Source organism: Carassius auratus, chromosome 34 (assembly GCF_003368295.1).
Source record: "Carassius auratus strain Wakin chromosome 34, ASM336829v1, whole genome shotgun sequence".
Lineage (NCBI taxonomy): Eukaryota > Metazoa > Chordata > Actinopteri > Cypriniformes > Cyprinidae > Carassius > Carassius auratus.
In genome coordinates this window covers 15,820,652-15,835,832 of record NC_039276.1, presented here as the reverse complement: position 1 = coordinate 15,835,832, position 15,181 = coordinate 15,820,652, and the positions used below count along the sequence as shown (strand labels likewise).

At 37.9% G+C, this 15,181-nt stretch overlaps 2 protein-coding genes across 2 annotated transcripts; one reads left to right on the top strand and one right to left on the bottom strand.

The window, feature by feature from the left end:
- Positions 1-266: 266 nt before the first annotated feature.
- LOC113053317 (zona pellucida sperm-binding protein 4-like) lies at positions 267-2,426 on the top strand. Its single transcript, XM_026218240.1, has 8 exons — positions 267-932; positions 1,008-1,195; positions 1,271-1,368; positions 1,440-1,597; positions 1,668-1,860; positions 1,933-2,080; positions 2,162-2,234; positions 2,307-2,426. The coding sequence occupies exons 1-8, from the start codon at positions 302-304 to the stop codon at positions 2,381-2,383; spliced, it is 1,566 nt and encodes a 521-aa protein (XP_026074025.1). The 5' UTR covers positions 267-301; the 3' UTR covers positions 2,384-2,426.
- An 11,137-nt stretch (positions 2,427-13,563) lies between these two features.
- Positions 13,564-14,657, bottom strand: LOC113053309 (uncharacterized). The gene has a single exon (XM_026218232.1). It carries the CDS (start codon positions 14,532-14,534, stop codon positions 13,638-13,640), a length of 897 nt encoding a protein of 298 aa, XP_026074017.1. The 5' UTR covers positions 14,535-14,657; the 3' UTR covers positions 13,564-13,637.
- Between the last annotated feature and the right edge of the window lie 524 nt (positions 14,658-15,181).

Here is a 15,181-nt window from a genome sequence, read left to right as displayed (position 1 = left end):
CTTCTTTGTTGTCAATATTACATTTGACTCAAGAAACACCATGTTAACAGAATTTGAGAACCAATTACAATCAGATAAGATAGTAAGATTTTTCAAATTCAGTTTGTGCATATGTTCAAAATAGGAAAAAATATGAATTCTATCTTGAGATCCAATGAGAATCACCCAGCTGCATAAGCTCCCCTTTCTGAGATCCATGAGTGTTAATGAAGAGGGAGGGACTATCGTTAATTAGCTGAAATCTGTAGAATACAAAAAGACCAAAGGGCAGTATCCACACATTGTGTTTAGCTGTTAAACAATGGCTGGAAGTTGGTGTTTGGTTCAGATTTTGCTGGTTTGTGCTTTCTGTCATGCTGTTCCACACTGGAGTAAATCGCTTCAGGATGTTCAATCTCTGATGACCCAGCAGTTTCCGCTTCAGAAGCCAGTTCAACAACCAAGTAACCAGCAGTTTCCGGTTCAGAAGCCGGTTCAACAACCAACTTACCAGCAGTTTCCGGTTCAACAACCAACTTACCAGCAGTTTCCGCTTCAGAAGCCAGTTCAACAACTACCTAAACCTCAGTTTCCGCTTCAGAAGCCGGTTCAACAACCTAAACCGCAGTTTCCGGTTCAGAAGCCGGTTCAACAACCAACTTACCAGCAGTTTCCGGTTCAGAAGCCGGTTCAACAACCAACTTACCAGCAGTTTCCGCTTCAGAAGCCAGTTCAACAACTACCTAAACCACAGTTTCCGCTTCAGAAGCCGGTTCAACAACCTAAACCACAGTTTCCGCTTCAGAAACCAGTAGTGCAGACAGATCCTATTGATAAATGTGCTGTAGCTGATTCTGAGCAGATCCAATGTGGTCTACCTGGGATCAGTGGTGCTGAGTGTGAAGCTATCAACTGCTGCTTTAAAGCACAGCAGTGTTTCTATGGGAGGGCGGGTAAGTGTTCTCTATCTTATTCTGTTTGTGTTAAACCGGTTCTCTGCATTAACCTGCTCTTGTACCTTGTTCTAGTAACTGTCCAGTGTATTCGAGATGGTCAGTTTGTGGTAGTGGTGTCTAGAGATGTTACTCTGCCTCGACTGAGTCTGGATTCGGTTTATCTACTGGGTGGAAACGACCCACCTTGTGCTCCTGTGGGGTCCACACCTTCTTTTGCCATATACCAGTTCCCTGTGACCGTATGTGGCACGAGTGTGATGGTGAGCAGCTGCTACTGGTTTTATTATGACCATTTGTTATGATGGCCTGGATTCTGCCACTGTTTCTGTTCACAGGAGGACAGCGGATATGTGGTGTATGAAAACCGAATGACCTCATCCTATGAAGTGGGGGTTGGACCATATGGTTCCATCACAAGGGACAGTCATTTTGAGTAGGTGATCTATGACTTGGTGTGAACATTAGTCCCTAATAAATGCTACAAGCTTGCTATATGTTGTCCAGGTTCCTCTTCCAGTGTAGATACTCTGAAACTTCTGTGGAAGCTCTGGTTGTGGAGGTCAACTCCGTTCCTCCACCTCTACCAGTAGCTGCTCCTGGGCCTCTCAGGGTGGAGCTCAGACTGGCCAATGGCCAATGTGTCACCAAAGGATGTGCTGAAGGTAAGGTCTTGTCCTGTGTCTGCCTAAAGCCTTTCAAACTTGAGTCTGGTAAAACCCCAGTGTTCCTCAGGTGATGAGGCCTACACGTCCTACTACAGTGACGCGGATTATCCCATCACAAAAGTCCTGCGAGAGCCTGTGTATGTTGAGGTGCACATTATGGAGAGGACTGACCCCAACATTGTCCTGATGCTGGGACGTTGTTGGACGACTTCAACCCCCAGTCCACTCAGTCTCCCCCAGTGGGACCTTCTGATTGATGGGTGAGTGTACAGCTGATCTTTATCCCGTTAGTCTGCTGGGAGACCCTTTCTAACCTTCTCTTTTGTCTTCAGATGCCCTTACCAGGACGACCGTTATCTGACCACACTGGTTCCAGTGACTGGATCATCTGGTCTTCAGTTCCCAACCCACTACAAACGCTTTGTTGTGAAGATGTTCACATTTGTAGACCCAGCCTCACTGGCTGCTCTTCAGGAAACCGTAAGCCCCCCCCCTTTTAATTGAACATTTGTATTTACTACTTGTGGGTTCTATGACTTGAGCCTCTTTCTTCCCTGTCAGATCTTCATCCATTGCAGTACAGAGGTGTGCCATCCATCATCTGGCTCTTGTGAGCAAAGGTGCACCAGGAAACGTGAGTTCTCACTTTTGACAAGAGGAACTGAGCATTTTATAAGTGTTCTCACTTCTAACACTTCTCTTTCAGGAAGAGATACTCGTATCAAGGCTGTCTCTGGGGAGCAGACTGTGGTTTCTAGTGGAGCAGTTACTCTGGTCATGTAAATCTAGTTTTTAATAAACTTTGCAGAATCCGGTATTAAATGCCCCTTTGGTTTTTTTTTTTTTTTTCTCTCCAACTATTAAACCAATGTTCCACAACCTTTTTGTAAGGTTGTGCATTCTGAGCCCTTTATCCATCCAATTGCTAACCTGGAGCAGCACAAGGTTCCCCCTTTTAAAGGGTTAATTGTGGAATGGATGTTTAACCCATCTAAGTGCACATACACATTTTGTGGGGGAGCAATTGGTGGTCTGGTGTCTTGCTCAAGCACCTCAGCTGTGGAAATTGAGCTGAACACCACAGTGACTGATTGCAAACTGCATTGGGTGTTCACTGCTTCTAATGTGCGTGCAGTAACACGTTGAAAGTAAAATCAGCTTTTACATGTGCTTTTGTATATTGATAACTGTACTTAAAATACAGTAATACAAGTAATAATTAGAAATAAAGTGAATTTAAGGGGGAGGGGGTGGAATGCTCTTTCACACTGTTAAAGAGTTGGATTCCCATGCTAAACATTGACAAAGTTTCAAAAATTAAGTTGTATGTTTGAAGGAGTATTTCTGTTCCAAAAAATGTTACAAGTTTCGGAAAGTTTTTTCCGAGTATGGCTCTGTGTGACGTTAGATGGAGCGGAATTTCCTTGGGTCCTAAGAGCGCGCGCTCCCGTATAGTAGAGCACTGAGCACAACAGACGTTCACTGATCAGAGCGAGAGTGTTGTGAAATGTCACAAAAGGAGTGTGTTTTTGGTTGCCAGGGCAAGACAACCCTGCACAGATTACCAAAAGAGAAACGGCATTAAGGGAGTTGTGTTTGTTCCCCTGCATTTCGAAGATGCTTGTTTTACAAACAAGGCCCAGTTTGACGCCGGATTTGCACATCGTTTATTTCTTAAGGATAATGCAGTCCCAATGAAAAAGGGTCACGATCATGTGTTGGAACTGCATGCGGTGAGTAAAACTGCTTCAAATATCTCTGTGTTGTTAACTTGGCTATCAGCTCGTAAGCACATCAAGTAAACAACATGCGATTGTTGTCATCAAACTGCACTTTCCACATGTACAGCTAAAAAAAAAAAAAAACGACAAAGTGGAACCTAGTCATTTTCCAAAACCGCTAAGCAAATATATACAGTTTCAGTACATACCACATAGAGATGCATTTGCTGATGCTGCTCTTGTTCAATTTCAGCCTCTGGATCTTATTCTGGATCATAAATATACGCTGAATCTGACTGTTAGCCATGGTTTGGTTGGTTTTGTCCTCACGATAATGTCACAGCTTCCAAACGTTTTGACTCTACAATTTTCATAGCCATTAAAATAAAGACAACTCTTGGAATGAGAAGGTCCAAACTTTTGGTCTGTACTGTACATGAACTAAAGGCGAGGTCAGATTTTCCAAAATTGTCCATTGTCATTTGTATATGAAGCTCTGATTACTCACAGGCTACTAGCCTATATTTTTTGCATTAATGATTCACCTTAAAAGAAATGTTTTCAAAATTATAATCATTCACTTTTAAACAAAAATATCACAAATATATTTTAATCTAATGATGTTTTCAACAGAATTTGTAACTTCTTTTGTAATTTTTTTTTTTTTTAAGCAAGCTTTTACAAAACATTTATTTCAGTATCTCCCTTCTGACTGTTTAAAATGTGATGAGAAAAGAGGAGAATGAGTCAGAGGAAAACACTGTGCTGCAGGTCTCATGTTGTAAACACAAAGTGATTATTTAATGACTCTGGGGCTTGTTTAATCCAAGTACAGTTATGTGTTCAGGTACATCTTGCTATTTAAGGCTTAACTGACTATAAATATCTTGAATATCATACAGTATATTAAATATATAAATATATTAAATATCATTTTAGGGGATTATTAAATATAGATAAAAAAAGAGAGGCAAACTTGTAAAATATTTTTCATGGTGCCTTGCTTAAAATATGATAAATTCACTGCAGTGCTGCGGTAAGATACGTTTCTGTAGTTTACAGCTATATACTGGGATCAGATTATAAAACCTCAGTTGTTTGCAGTGGAACAACAGATGGAGACTCTATTAGACAGCTGTCATTTACTTCCAACGATATCAAAGCCTGCTGCTGTGATGTTTACACCCATGTGTCATTGTCCTGGGCTCTGTAATGGAAGGGGCGGGTATGGGGATTGGTGCCCACTATGAATGTCTTTATATGAGTTGTGTTCAGATTCATAAACAATGTTGTTTCAAGCTCCATGAATTCAAGCCACAACCCTGTCCTTACAGTCCTTTGAAAAAGACTAAATGTAAGCAAACAATTCCCCTGCTCATCTATTAAATCTGTAACTGCAGCACAACATAGGGATGCATTCTCTCAGTCCCTCTGATGTGACATCAATGAGGCTTATCATATCCCTGTGCGAATGTCCTCCTGTTGTTATTTCTCAAAACTCAAACAACAACAGAACTCTATATTTTTCATCTCTCACTTTTTATTAAGTTTTGGAACTTGGGCTCTCATGTTGTTTTTACTTCTTTCCCCTTTTTTATGGGAAGTCGTGGCCTAACGGTTAGAGAGTCGGACTCCCAATCAAAAGGTTGTGAGTTCGAGTCCTGGGCCGGCAGGAATTGTGGGTGGGGGGAGTGTATGTACAGTTCTCTCTCCACCTTCAATACACGACTTGGGTGCCTTGAGCAAGGCATCGAACCCCCAAACTGCTCCCCGGGCGCCGCAGCATAAAATGCTTTTCATTCAGCTTTTCATCCATTCAAATGGGCTCCCAGGTGATAGTTCATGCTGAAAAACAGATGACCTTTTTCTGTTCGCCTTTATTTCCTTCATTTTTGCTGACACAAAACTATTTAACGCTGTAAGTGCTGACAATTGGTACAGTATGTTCTTTGCTTGGATTCTGATTATATGGGTCAGCAAATTTCTATATAAGCGTACCTCTAGATACTAAGAAGACGGCCCTTAGAGATTCCCAGGTGGATTGTCTGAAATGGTTTGCTGTAGAAAGGGAATCAACATGAGCATACATGGAGGGAAAAGCATGGTGGTGCAGGTAAAGGGTGATTGGTGGAAAACTAAAAAAATATTATTTAAAACACATGTCCATTGTGTTCTGTGTGTTGAAACTGTGTCTCTTTATCTGGATTCTGTATGTGGAGCTGCTGCCATTCCCTGCTTTAGTGACAAATGAGGACATCTCTCTACATGAAATCTGAGCAGCATTAGGGCTACAGCGTGAGAGTCACGCTTGATAAACCCCGCTAAGAGGTGGTCATTTTAAAGTCTTGACACTCAGTGGACCATCACTGATTAAAGAGTGATTGACTGTCACTCACAGGCTCATCACATGCTTGCATGGAGCTCTCGTGTGAATTAAAATACCGCTGCCTTGATGATACAGTAGGGTTTTATTTAATAATGCAATAATGTCAATGCTTAATGTGCAGTAATAATGAACACACTTTTGCTAATATTCACTTATTATGTGCCTCAAAAGCTGGTGCGACAGAAAGTTTCAGACACATCAACTCTTTATAAAGCCTTCCACTATTAGGTGTAATGACAGATACACAGTCTGCAGATCATAATCAATTGATGATGATGATTAGTATAATGTGCTATTAATATTAATACAAGGTTTGGTTCAGTAAGACTTTATTTTCTTGTTAAACTACATTTATTCAGCAAGGAATGCTTTAAACTGACCAAAAGTGACAGTGAAGTCATTTATAATGTTAAAAAAAAAACTCTATTTCAAATTGCTATTCTTCTTCTATTCATCAGTGAATCCTGAAAAAAAAAAAAATTGTTTCCACACAAATATTAGGCAGTACTACTCTTTCCAACATTGATGATAATAAAAATGCATATTAGAATGATTTCTGAAGGATCATGTAACACTGTTTTTCACATCAATAAATTACATTTTGAAATTGTAAAAACAGACATTTTCAATTGTAATATTCCCAAATATTACTATTTTTACTTTATTTTTAATAAAATAAATGCAATCTTTGGTGGGCATATAGTAGACCTTTGAAAATATACCACCACAAACTTACTGAACACAAACTTTTAATAGGTTTAATAGGTTTATATAACTAATTATATAATTATATAAAAATATATAAAATTAGTAATTATAGGCTATTGCACATATTATCACTCAGAAAACTCCATCCATAAACTTTCAATTCAATTCAATTCAAGTTTATTTGTATAGCGCTTTTTACAAAATAAATCGTTACAAAGCAACTTTACAGAAAATTATGTTTCTACAATATTTAGTAGTAGCTAGTAGTTTGTGCACATTTGACAGGATTTTAGAAAAATAATAATAATAATACAAGACGTAGTCAGCTAGACGATGAACTATCAATATTATTAAGTTATTATATGATTCAGTCGCACATTTAGCAATAATTGTTAGTTCTGTTTGTTGATTCAAGGTTAGCATCATCTGGGGTCCTCTGAGGGTCAGCATCATCTCTTCTCAGGTGTTCTGGATCCAGACTGGAGCTTGTTTAAATCCTAGTTACCACGGGATGTAAATCCCGTGGAGAAACACAGAAACAAAATACAGACATCATTAGCATAGCTGCTGATCCAACAAAGTAAAATTAGTTTAACCCAAGCTAATGAATAAAAATGCAACTTTGAACAGATGCAACTACACTCACAATTAAAAAGAAACATTATTCGAATGCTTGGCGAAAGAGATGTGTTTTTAATCTAGATTTAAACAGAGAGAGTGTGTCTGAACCCCGAACATTATCAGGAAGGCTATTCCAGAGTTTGGGAGCCAAATGTGAGAAAGCTCTACCTCCTTTAGTGGACTTTGCTATCCTAGGAACGACCAAAAGTCCAGCGTTTTGTGACCTTAGGGTGCGTGATGGATTGTAACGTGGTAGAAGGCTAGTTAGGTACGCTGGAGCTAAACCATTTAGGGCCTTATAGGTAAGTAATGATAATTTGTAACTGATACTGAACTTAATAGGTAGCCAGTGCAGAGACTGTAAAATTGGGGTAATATGATCATATTTTCTTGACCTCATAAGGACTCTAGCTGCTGCATTTTGGACGACCTGTAGCTTGTTTATTGAAGAAGCAGGACAACCACCTAGAAGTGCATTACAATAGTCCAGTCTAGAGGTCATGAATGCATGAACTAGCTTTTCTGCATCAGAAACAGATAACATGTTTCGTAGCTTGGCAATGTTTCTAAGATGGAAGAATGCAGTTTTTGTAACATTGGAAATATGATTTTCAAAAGACAAATTGCTGTCTAATATAACACCCAGATTTCTGACTGTAGAGGAAGTAACAGTACATCCGTCTAGTTGCAGATTGTAATCTACAAGATTCTGTGTAGTGTTTTTTGGTCCAATAATTAGTATCTCTGTCTTATCCGAATTTAATTGGAGAAAATTGTGTGTCATCCAATCTTTTACATTTTTAACACACTCTGTTAGCTTAGATAATTGGGAAGTTTCATCTGGTCTCGTTGAGATATATAGCTGAGTATCATCAGCATAACAGTGGAAGCTAATTCCGTATTTTCTAATAATATTACCAAGGGGCAACATATATATTGAAAATAGAAGGGGACCTAGGACGGATCCTTGTGGCACTCCATATTTTACTGATGATAAATGAGATGACTCCCCATTTAAGTAAACAAAATGGTAGCGATCGGACAGGTAGGATCTAAACCATCTTAGAGCCTGCCCTTGAATACCTGTATAGTTTTGTAATCGATCTATGAGTATGTCATGATCTATGGTGTCGAACGCAGCACTAAGATCAAGTAAGACTAGAAATGAGATGCAGCCTTGGTCTGACGCAAGGAGCAGGTCATTTGTAATTTTAACAAGTGCAGTTTCTGTGCTATGGTGGGGCCTAAAACCTGACTGAAATTCTTCATACATATCATTTTTATGCAGGAAGGTGCTCAATTGAGCAGACACAACTTTCTCTAAAATTTTAGACATAAATGGAAGATTTGAAATAGGCCTATAATTTGTCAGTACACTAGGATCTAGTTTTGGTTTCTTAATAAGAGGCTTGATAACCGCCAGCTTGAATGGTTTTGGGATGTGTCCTAAAGTTAACGACGAGTTTATGATATTGAGAAGCGTTTCTTCTGCTACAGGTAACAGCTCTTTCAGTAATTTTGAGGGTACAGGATCTAATAAACATGTTGTTGGTTTAGATACAGTGATACGTTTATTTAGCTCTTCCTGTCCTATGGTTGTAAAGCGCTGCAGTTTATCTTTGGGTGCGATGGATGGATTTGCATTATCAACGTGAATATTAAAATCTCCCATGATTAGCGCCTTATCAACTGTAACTAGAAGGTCTGAGAGGAAATCTGCAAATTCTTTCAGGAATTCTGTATACGGCCCTGGTGGTCTATACACAGTAGCCAGGGCAAGAGATACATTAGATTTCTTTTGCATGTCTGACAGAGTAACATTTAGCAGAAGTATTTCAAAAGAGTTAAACCTGTATCCTGTTTTCTGGGTAACATTGAGAATATCACTATATATTGTTGCAACACCCCCGCCACGACCAGTCTGACGGGGCTCATGCTTATAACAGTAGTTTGGTGGAGTAGACTCATTTAGACCAAAAGAATCATTTGGTTTTAGCCAGGTTTCAGTCAAGCAGAGTAAATCAAAACTATTATCTGTGATCATTTCATTTACAATAACTGCTTTTGGTGCGAGTGATCTAATATTTATGAGCCCAAACTTTAAAAATTGTTTTTGTTCATTTACATTTTTCTGGTTTAATTACGATAAGATTTTTTCTAGATCCTACATTATATTTATATTTTGACCTCACTATTCGGGGAACAGACACAGTCTTAATAGGTTTTACAGTGCCTTTAGCATTTCAGCGGTTAGAACAAAACTCATCATAATGGTTATTTGAGAATTGTCTTACTAGTCACATGGAGCGAAGTGTCCTGGAGATGTTGTCAGAGAGAAGCTCCGCTCCAATTCTGCTGGGGTGTAATCCATCAGCGCGAAACAGTCTAGGACGCTCCCAGAAAAGATTCCAGTTATTAACAAATAGCAGTTTCTGTTCTTTACACCATGACAACAACCATTCATTTAAAGCAAAAAGTCTACTGAACCTTTCGTGTCCTCGTCGATACGTGGGCAGTGGTCCTGACACGACAATCGTCGCCGCGGGCGTCGTGCTGCGAACCGTCTCGATCAGGCTCCTGAAGTCCCTCTTCAGCGTCTCCGTCTGCCGCAGCATGTATGAGCAAAACAAACTGTGATTGATTGCTTTAAATAACAATCATACTGCTCTTCCTGTAAGCTGCAATACTTCCTCTTCAGCGTAAGCTGCAGTATCCACCAACCCTTTGTTGTTTAGCCAAAGTTCTGGTTATGTGAGACCACACAGCTGCAGACAACACTTTTATAAAGCTATGCCGTTATAGTCTTGAAAATCAGAGAAAGAGCTGTTGCATACAGATCATTTTAACTCTTGTAATTTGTCTACTGCAGAAACAATTTGCAGTAAGCCAGCTGGAAATTACACCACGTGAGGCAAATTAAATTTTAACGATACAAGTTCCTTTAGGTAATTATTCTTATATTTCTGCCATCAATTTTTAGATTCAGTCTAGATTCTTCAAATTTAAATAGTATATGGAGAATGTATAAAATATTTGGGTATCTGGTTCATATGAAACTGTTGCTTTGCTTCTGCTATTATATGAAAAATGCATTGTCTAGAAAATTTCATTTCTATTCACCAGCTTTGGCAATGACAATTTTTTAATGTGGGGGAAATCAATTCATCCTCACCATTTTTCTCTCCAGGCAGCGGAACTAATGATAGCATATGCATCATACCACTGAGCCATTTTCTACCAGTCTCTCTCTTAATCCATTTATTGAGTCCTGTGGATGTTCTGATCACTGCACACCTACATTTATGGGCGGATTCAATCTGAAACACAATCCCTAATATGTGGCTTGTTTTGGGCCTATATTTATTTTCAGTGATTTATAACAACCTGAAAGCTCACATTTATTGAGCTTTCACCATCTGACACATTATTAGATATCAGTGATATGAGAGAATGAAACTAGAATTGCTACTCAGGAGATTGTTTTTGTTTACCTGGGACACAAATATGCAGTTTAGTGGTTTTCATACCTCACAACTGACCAGTTTTTGTGTAGAATCATTTGATTGAGTTTCCATCACATTGGTTGGCAATGGCTTCACAGTTCTGTTTGCTGTAATATACTGTACATTTACTTTATACAAAAATGTTTTGTGTCAGTGACTTTTTCATGAATACCCAACATAAATGCTGTTGCACACACTTCTGTGCTTTCTGACCATGTGTTTTAAGTCAGTATGGAATGAAAATGTACCCCCTTTTTTTCTGAATGCATATCTTATTGTGAATGAGCCATCATTGCATATGTTCCAACAAATCTAAACACTGCAGAGCATGGGTTGAGCCCAATTCATCAAAAGCAGATTACTAACAAACTACCCGCATCTTCCCTTGATCTACATTCAGAGATAATTACCTGCTGTGGTTGTTCACTCCTTAGTGGCCACAGACTCATGTTAAATTAGATAAAGATATTCTTCAGGAGAGAGAACAGTAATCACTGTGATCACTGACAGTTTTATTGTGGGGTGCTAGGCTGCATTTTATTATTGGTCTCAAAGGACAGATCATGATAAAACTAAATGTGTTCTTCAGCTGCTTCATAGCAGGTGTGCAAATTCGTTTTCATATTATTATATATATTTTTTTCCATTAAACAATATCCATTTAAACACATCCATAGGTCAGCAACATTTCATATATATATATATATATATATATATATATATATATATATATATATATATATATATATATATATATATATATATATATATATATATTTTTTTTTTTTTTTTTTTTTTTTTTTGTGGACCAGTAACTAATATTGAAAAGCAGCTAGTAAGAGCCCTTTATAGTCCTTTAAATTCGTCAAGCACTCTAAAGCAGACTGACTGAGAGACTATGGTATTTCCTGTTCACCACATTATATTTGGTGTTTAAATTATTTACTCAGTTTTAGACCCCAGATGGAATAATTACAGAGTTTTATTGGATTGTCATTGAGAAGGGATAAGGCAGATAATGAGGAAAAAAAGGCCAAAATTGTCCTTCAAGCTACAGTATTTATTTAATAACCAGAGGTTTGTAAGATGGAGGCATCTTCATCAGCAATCTCTGAATAATTACTTTCAAATACAGAAAGTAATGCTGATCACCCTGGCACTAATTTAACTGAGGAGTTCAAATGTTAGACAATTTTAGAGAAAGTTCATTTTCTGAATTTTCAAAAATGGGACCATTCACTGTATGTTCTTCTGAAATGTAAAACATATTTTGAGCATATTGCATTTAGATTTTTAATTGCTTTTATAATGATGAAAGAATGTTAGCAAATGGCAAAGGATTCAATAATTTGAAGCTGTCAACCATAAAAACAATGTGCCCAGTCAAGTGCAATGAAAACTTTTCAAATAGCTTTACAAGAATGTGAAAAGTTACATTTTATTTTTCTTCATCCAATGGCATGTTCAAATCTGCCCCAGCAGCCTAGTCTGTGGCAAAACAGTCACATATTGTATGCTATATAATGTCAGTCACAGCTGCCTATTACACACTGCATAGACCTCGAACCAGATGAATACAGTCTCAGTGTGAGATATGTAAATAGCTTACTATAAATAAAGTCATGACTGCACACTATTGTAACGAACTCCTGGGGGGTGAAACCTAAGAATTCATATGTACAGAACTGGTTTGACAAACATTCAATGTTTCACTGTAAATAATTTAAACATAAATCACACATGACAGTTTGTTTGGAATAGCTCCAATCGAACAGTGCGTTGAAAAAACAAATGACTTCCACATTTTATCATGCTATAGTTAATGCTGTGAAGATCTTTACACACATACAGTGTTATGGAGCTTTATTAAACCCTAAATTATCTTCCTCAGTTTAAAGAAAGATTGTGTATATCATAGACTGTTTGGCAAAACGTGCTACACATACCCTCAACAGAGTTAAAGGGATAGTTCACCCAAAAATGAAAATTGTATGTATATCTGCTTACCCCCAGGACATCTAAGATGAAGGTGATTCCTAGATTCTTCAGTTGAACACAAATTAAGATTTTTAACTCAAACCGTTGCAGTCTGTCAGTCATATAATGTAAATAGATGGGAATCACGGCTTTGAGAGTCAAAAACACATACACAAACAAAACCCAATTAAACCCTGCGACTTGTGATGATACACTGATGCGTGAAGACACAAAAGGATCGGTCTGTGCAAGAAACTGAACAGTATTTATATTGTTTTTTACCTCTGATTGTCACTACAATGTCCGAACTGTCCTGAGCGCGTTCTTCTCAACAGTATGCGTGTCTTCTTCTTCTTCTTGCTTTACAGCTGATCGCAGACTTATATGTGCTTTACCGCCACCTATCTTTAAAATGTACTATTGACACTCCTAATTGAGGTTGTAGATAGAGTGTCAATGGTCCATTTTAAAGATAGGTGGTGGTAATTCACTTACAATATATGACTGACAGACTACAATGGTTTCAGTAAAAAGAAAACTCAGTTTGTGTTCTACTGAAAAAAAAAACAATGTCACCTATATCTTAGATGCCCTGGGGGTGAGCAGATAAACATCAAACTTTCATTTTTGGGTGAACTATCCCTTTAATGAAACAAAAATCAGATGCAAATTATCCTCTCTCTGAAAGGAAAGACATGGATTTGGCTATATTGTATGTGTCAATCAAATTGAATGGTTAGACTCAATCCATAGGTTGACATATGTCAGGATATGCTATACAGTAAAGGTACTATAAAGGAGATCTTTCAGATGCAAAGATGGCATCTGTCCTCTACTGACAGTCCTGACAAATCAGAGTGAGGCACAGCAGTATTTGTCAAACATGCCATGACTGTGGGACACACCACATACAATGTCTGGACTTGTTTTCTAGATTTTCTTACAGTTTGGCTTGCTGTTCACAAAAATGTTTCATATATATTTAAAAAAGTAATATATATTTATATATATTATACACATACATAGGTTAGAGCCAACATATTCAAAACATACATTTGCTTACATCAGATAGAATGAAAATGTATTAGAAATATCCAGAATCCTAAAACATGGCATTCATCTCATTTGTGTCTCTTTAGTTTGTTAAATACACTTACAATTCCATGACGAAACACAGACTGGGAGTATCCAAAACACAGAAGATTTCCCAAGCTGGACATTGAGCAGAATGTCATTGTGATTAATTTGTTGGGATCAGCCATTTTGAAGTAGATGAAAGCAACTGCTATAGTCCATAGGCTGCTAGGAAGGAATATGGCCGTTTGTACCATGCCTGTTACTGTGACCCGCATCTGGCTCTTCTGCTTGGGCAGGGAAAAAGATTCACTGCACTGTCCCATCTTTTTCAAATGCTCACGTAGATAAACAAATATTTTTCCCCAAGAGAATAATAATGTGAAGAGTGAAGAGGCGCAATATAGCAAATATGTGAATTTACATACTTTAAATAAATCCTGGTCAGCTGGTGATGTTTTATTCATCTCAAGTGAGGTGAAATTGTTTGGGACAGACCCAACCAATAAATGCACTGCTGTTCCAATAGACAAAGAAATTAGAAGCACTATTTGATTCAGAACAAGGCTGACATATAATATGGTGTTAATATTCCTCTTAATCCAGACAAAAATGGGATGTTGTTGAGGAACAATTGAAATGTAGTAGAAAATGCTGATCCAGGCATTGCATGAGAAGTTGCCGCAGAAAAACTGATAAATCAAAGCTCTGGTTACTGGTTCAAGCCAGAAAGGTGAATCGAAAAAAAGCATAATAATGGTCAGCGCAGTAAACAGTTGTTGAAATGTTGAATTAAATAACAGAACAATTAACAAGATGCGCAGTGGATTGCGAAGCATCACTCCAGCGACTGGTCTCATTAGGCTAAAAAAGAAGATGACGCTGAAAAAGGTTGCTGTGAGGCAAAGGGGACCGGAGAGCAAAGCATATAGCCATGGCTCCATCTTCACTGTCGCCTCGAATCCGTTGTGTTGACAATCCTGCAAATGTCCTGCTCTTCCTGATACAGCCAGGCTTTTATTACAACCAATAAATGATATAAGGTCAAAGTAAAATAGGCTAGTAAATTAAATGTCTCCATTCCTAAAACATTCTTATAAAGTATTGGGTAGCACTTTATTTTACAGTCCTGTTCCTCATGTACATACTATGTACTTATTATAGTAATTTCAATAACTATGTAATAACTAGGTACTAACCCTGAACCTACCCCTAAACCTAACCCTACCCCATGTAGTTACCTTGTATTACCAGAACCTTCTTAGATAAATACACTGTAAGTACACTATAAGTACATGTTAGTACACGTACTGTAAAATAAAGTGCAACCAAGTATTGCATACTGTAAACTTATAGATTTAAAGAGTTTTATATTTAAGACTCCATTCTTACATTAATAGTTCACATTAAAATAGAAATTTGATGAAAATGTACTCACCCTCAGGCCATCTAAGGTGTAGATGAGTTTGTTTCTTAATCAGAACATATTTGGAACAATGTGGTATTGCATCACTTGCTCAACCTGAATGGGTCCCTACAGGATAAAACCATGACAATAATCTACAAGTAAAGTGAAAAGCTGTGTGTTTGT